The sequence below is a fragment of the Crocodylus porosus genome, unplaced genomic scaffold (genome assembly GCF_001723895.1).
Source record: "Crocodylus porosus isolate Cpor-Errol unplaced genomic scaffold, CroPor_comp1, whole genome shotgun sequence".
NCBI lineage: Eukaryota > Metazoa > Chordata > Crocodylia > Crocodylidae > Crocodylus > Crocodylus porosus.
Window position 1 is genome coordinate 37,662,391 of NW_017728949.1, and position 5,718 is coordinate 37,668,108.

The window sequence follows — 5,718 nt, forward strand, 5'->3', positions numbered from 1 at the left end:
CACCTATAAGTTTATCGGGGTGACCACCAGGATCTGGGGGAACGTTTGTTCACCAGAGTGCCCCAAGGGATGACAAGGTCGAATGGTTATAAACTACTGCAAAACCATTTCAGGCTGGATATAAGGAAGAAATTCTTTACTGTCTGAGCCCCCAAGGTCTGGAACAGCCTGCCATCGGAGGAGGCTCAAGCACCTACATTGAACACCTTCAAGAGTAAATTGGATGCTTATCTTGCTGGGATCCTATGACCCCAGCTGACTTCCTGCCCTTTGGGTGGGGGGGCTGGACTCGATGATCTTCCGAGGTCCCTTCCAGCCCTAATGTCTAAGAAATCTATGAAGCTTGGACAGAGTACACCTCATGCCCACAGCCAAGTTGCTGATGAAGACGTTGAAGAGTGCAGGTCCAAAGACTGAGCCCTGTGGGACCCCACTGCCCATATCCTTCCAGGTCAATACCTACCTATCCACCACTTTCTGGGTGTGAACCCTAAGCCAGGTTGCTCCCCACTGGACTGTGTAAACATCTAAGTCACAGCCTCTTAATTTATTTTGAGAATGGGGTGAGATACCATGTCAAAGGCCTTCCTAAAAGTCCAAGAAAATGACATCCACCTCTACTCCTGCATCTAAGCATTTTGTGACCTGGTCATAAAAAGAGGCAAGATTAGTCAGGCATGATCTACCTGCTACAAACCCATGCTGGTTGCCCTGCTGCATTATTTTTCCCACTGGACTCCCACAAATATGATCCTTAATAGTTTTTTCAAAAACTTTTCCAAGGATCGAGGTGAGACTAACTGGCCTATAATTATTCGGATCCACCTTCCTCCCCTTCTTGAAAATAGGGACCACACTGACCCTTTTCCAGTCCTCCGGGACCTGACCTACGTGCCGTAAGTGCTCAAGCAGCTGTGCCAGTGGTTCTGCTATGACACTGGCCAATTCCTCCAGTACCCTGGGGTACAGCTCATCTGGGTCTGCTGACTTAAACACATCCAGTCCATCCAAGTGACTCTGCACCAAGTCAACATCAACAGTTGGTGGACTAGCGTCCTTCTAATGCCCATCTAAGAACCTGTCTGGGGACTTGTCTTGACCCTTATTCAGGAACACTGAGGCAAAAAACTCATTGATGAGCTCAGCTTTGTCCCCCCCATCTGTCACTAACTGCTCCTATTTGTTCAGTAGGGGTCCTATGCTGCCCTGCGCCTTTCTTTTAGACCCTACATACCTAAAAAATCACATTTTGTTGTCTTTAATTTCCATCACCAGCCTCAGCTCCATGGTTGCTTTGGCTCTTCTAACTGCCTTCCTGCAAGTGTGGGCCAAGTAGGTGTACTTCTCCTTGGTAGCTTCCCCCCCACTTTCACTGCCTATATGCCTCTTTTTTTGCCCTTAGGCTTCCCCGGATTTCTCTGTTCAGCCAAGGAGGTTTCTGGCCCTTTTGCCCCCTTTCCGTCACAAAGGGATAGTCACCCTTTGCGCCCTAAGGACCTTTTCCTTTAGGAATGGCCACCCTTCCTGGACTCCCATCTCTCCAATACTCCTATCCTGCAATGTTCATTGACTAACTCCTGAGGACCCTGAAGTTAGCCTTCCTAAAGTCAAGCACTTCCACCCTACTAGGTATCTTACCCACCTACACCATATAGTGAATTCTATTAATTGTTGGTCACTGTCCCCAAAGTGACCACAGATAAGCTCCCCTACAAGGTCGTCCCCTGTGACCAACACCAAGTCCAGTAAGGCATTCGCCCTAGTGGGACCATATACCTCCTGCATTAGGTGAAGGTTCTGTATGCAGGTTAAGAGCCTATGTGAATGGTTGGATTTGGCTGACTGCCCCTCCCACTTGCACGCATAGCATAGCTATGCCCCCATGACTAGGAGCCCCATCACCTGACTGTCAGTTGATAGAGACTCCTAGCTGCAGGGATGCACCATGCACTGTGGGGACTGTCAGCCATAGCACCATCCCTTGGGCTGCCATAGGTGGGAGACTCATCAGCTGGTGGGACTCCCATCCACAGCAGCCCATGGAGCACTACCACAGATGGAAGTTTTGTCAGCTGCAGGGCTCACAGCAGTGGGAGTTGGGGCAGGAGAAGCCTGGGATTCTGATCCTTGGCTCCCGGTACACCAGCAAAAAGGTACAATAGGTGTGATAAAGTGTGAAGGTAAATGTTGGAACCCACAATCTTGCCATGGACATGTGGCATTGCAGGAGGCACAATTCTGTGGATTGTGCATTGGATCCGATCTTAGTTTTACCTGAATGTCTAGAAGGGCCCTGAGCCATAGTTCCTTCTCCTGACAGTTCCTGTAGTGTAGCAACTATACATATCCCCTTATTATAAATTAGGAGAAATGCCTTAATCCAGTTCTAATGGTTACTTTTACCTGTGATCAAATAAACATTCTTTCTTAGAGAAAATTGTATTTTAAATTGATTAAACCTATGATAAGGCAGGGAGTATTTCATATTTTAAACAATATGTTCATATTTTAAACAATATGCAGTACCCTAGAAGTTATACGTTGGCAATATTGTATAGGACATAGATGAAACTCCAAATTAATTTCCTTTTCTTTGTTTGTCTTTCTTGCTTTCATTTTAGTGCTGCCTTAATGTTTCTGTAAAGCACCTACAGCAAGAACTGGCTACACTTGAGAATGACAGCATTAACTGGAGCACCAAAGCAGATAAATATGAAAAGAAGCTGTCACACAACTTCCAGTACTGCACAACTAAAGAAGAGATAAATGAGGTTTGATAGGGGGGAGAAAAACAGATTAAATTTCTAAAAGTTGTTGTGTGCTATAATACATGTTACTAGTTGTTAGTCCATAGAGATGCCTCCCACAAATGTAGTGATGATGATTTTCATCCCAGCAGCAGTCTTTGATCCACTTACCAGTAGCAAAAATCTAGTCTTATGTCTCTGTAGTTCAAGTCTACATCAAGACTTGAACTGACAGTAATGTGCTTTTCACAAAAAAGAGAGGTGGAAATGGAGCAGCTACACTTTTCTGGTTCTGAAGCTGCAACATAGCTTTTATCTAAATCTGGTTCAGTTCAGTTACATGGGTTTGTAGATATCTAAAGAAAATCTTCAAAGAAAAGTCATACTTTGTGTCAAGTAGCTGCAATGTTGTCAAAAATAATTTTTAGTTTATTATAGTTAGGAGTTCAAATGTGATGTGCAAATGAATTTTTGAATGACATTATATATGGTTTTTGCTTCGTTTGAAGTCTAAGTTGGCTAGAAAGGGTTTTGCTAAAAATATTTAGTAAGTTTTTACTTTAGAAATCAGAATATCAAATCTGGTCCCCTGGTTTTCCTAAAGGAATTCTGGAGCCCTCAGATGTGTGTCATGAACATTTACACTTGAAACTGTAAGAGGTTTTTACACTTTAATAGAGAATCCTTTCAGCTAAATGTTCATTTGACGCAGAAGTTAAACAGAAAATCAAACCAAAATAAATAATAAATAAAGGGGTGGTTTAACAGTGTAGATAAGTCTTGCAGTCTATCTTACAAAAAGCCGTAATCTTACCAGTTTTCCATTCACCATAGGATCGTTCAGGGTAGAACAACAGGTCTTAGATATTGAATATAACTTCCATCTTTTATATTTAACAGAAATATTTAAAGTTTTATTCTATGTTATAAAAAAATAAAATGTGCATTTTAGTCTTCCTTTTTAGGTCACTTTTCTTTAAGCCAACACAGTAAATTTATGTGGTAGGTCACAGTAATTCATAGGTTTAAAAACAATACATATGTCACTTTGAATACTGCTGTGATATTTTCAGTTCTGATCGCCCAACTTAAGAACATATGAGCTTTGGGACAAGGTCCTTCATTTGGATGTGTGTTTAAGGAGCATCTAGTGCAATGGAGTAGAAGTCAATTGCTGAAAAACTAAATATTTCAAACATAAATATTTTGAGTTGGAATTACGGCTCTAGTGTCATGGGGATTGTGGTTTAGATGCCTGAGGCCCTCATTCCCCTCTATGGATAGACTCTCCAGCTGGACTGCAGTTTTCCATGATGCTCCCAGCTATGCATTTGTCATGATGCACTGACCAAAGGAGAATGAGATGAACAGGAAACTCATTCTGTAGAAAATTGTAACATAAGTTACAACTCCGGCTAGGAGTTGCAGTAACATGAATGAGAATATTTCAGGTCTCAGTATTTCACTGAAAATTCAAGATTGTATGAGCGCAAAAAGCCTACATTTTCCAAACAGTTCTCCAGCTAAGACTCAACAGGTTTGAGACAAGTTGGACCTCCAATCACAATACTGTGTTTCTAGGATTTTGCAGTGATCCTTCTTAAGTAGAATTATATTTAGTTACTCTTTGAATTTATTCAAGAGAGAGAGCATGAGTAAGACAGGAACTACTCCCATGACTTTAGCTCCCAAAACCTAGATGAAATGAGTGTCAGTGAATTTATAACAAGCCCTGTGCCCCCACTCTTGCTGTGTAAAATACAGGCATATCAAGAGGTTCCTACAGGAAGGGGGAAATCCCAGAAAAATAATTGCAAGTTATATTCTCAGAGCATAAATTATGGATATTTATTTTATTTTAAATTCCGAAAGTTATCCTGACTGACTGGGTTAATGCCTGTCACCCCACTAATTGAATATAGAATTTAATATAAGTAAAATAATACTAAATTGCCCCTTCAATGACATTTCTTTAATTAGGTTCTATTCTATTTCTATTATAACTTAGCAAAGATGATGTTTCTTAAATAAACACTTAGAAAATTGTTCCTGATTATGTGTTAATTGACTGCCACTTTTCTTCATAAAACATTTTAAATTAAAGCTACATCAAGTCCAAGTAAATCTATGGCAATAAATTAGTTCAAGAAAGTAAATACTTTTCTTCTTATTTCATAATACTTTAAAATAGTACAAATAATACTTTATATTTATGTTCAGTAAATATCAAAAGTAAATCTGATGTTATTCTAAAAAGGAAACACACATGTACCAATTAATACATAATAAGCCAACTACCAGATCTAAGCAAATAAATATTTTACTCTGCATGTCAGTAGCAAGAAGCAGTTGTTAGTGCCTGTCAAGCAATAAGCAAATAGCAACCAGGTAGTTTAATCATTTGCAGATCACCAGTCAACAACACCAAATTTCAGCTTTAAATCCATAATGTTTTATGAGCAATAATTTTCGACCCTACTGTAAACATGTATGCATATGCTAAACACCCATGGTACGATTCTGAGCATGAGTCAAGTACATGCATATGTGCTTGCTGGACTGGGGCCTCACTGATATTTCAAAACACCATATCCAAATCAGAAGTAATGAGTTAGTAGTCTGTGATCTGCTAGTAACAAATTTATTATATGCTCAGATGTATACAGCCAGATGTAAAATGGTCTTGAATGACAAAACAGTGACTTTTTTTCTTTTTAAGGGCTTGCAAAAATTAAAAAGTGAATTTGTGTTCTTTAACACATTATACTGCATGAAGAATGTGGTGAAATGCCGGGCTAGCGGTTCCGGCACCGCTTAGGGGAGCCGCGGGCTTTGCGGAGTTATGCGAGCGCGCGGCTTGTGGGGCGGAATTGAGGTAGCTCTTAGCCGCCCTCGAGGTTCGCCGAGTTGGCACAAGTAGACGACTTAGAGTAAGTTGTTAGTGTCTCGAGGTTCCAGAGCCAGCCCTTGC

General features: G+C 40.8%; 1 protein-coding gene across 1 annotated transcript in view; it reads left to right on the forward strand.

The window, feature by feature from the left end:
• The window catches only part of CCDC141 (coiled-coil domain containing 141), a 165,967-nt gene that overhangs the window by 134,770 nt on the left and 25,479 nt on the right, over nt 1-5,718 (forward strand). Inside the window, exon 17 of the mRNA XM_019554677.1 lies at nt 2,622-2,771. Within this exon, the coding sequence (XP_019410222.1) occupies nt 2,622-2,771 (150 nt within the window). The remainder of the gene's footprint in view (nt 1-2,621; nt 2,772-5,718) is intronic.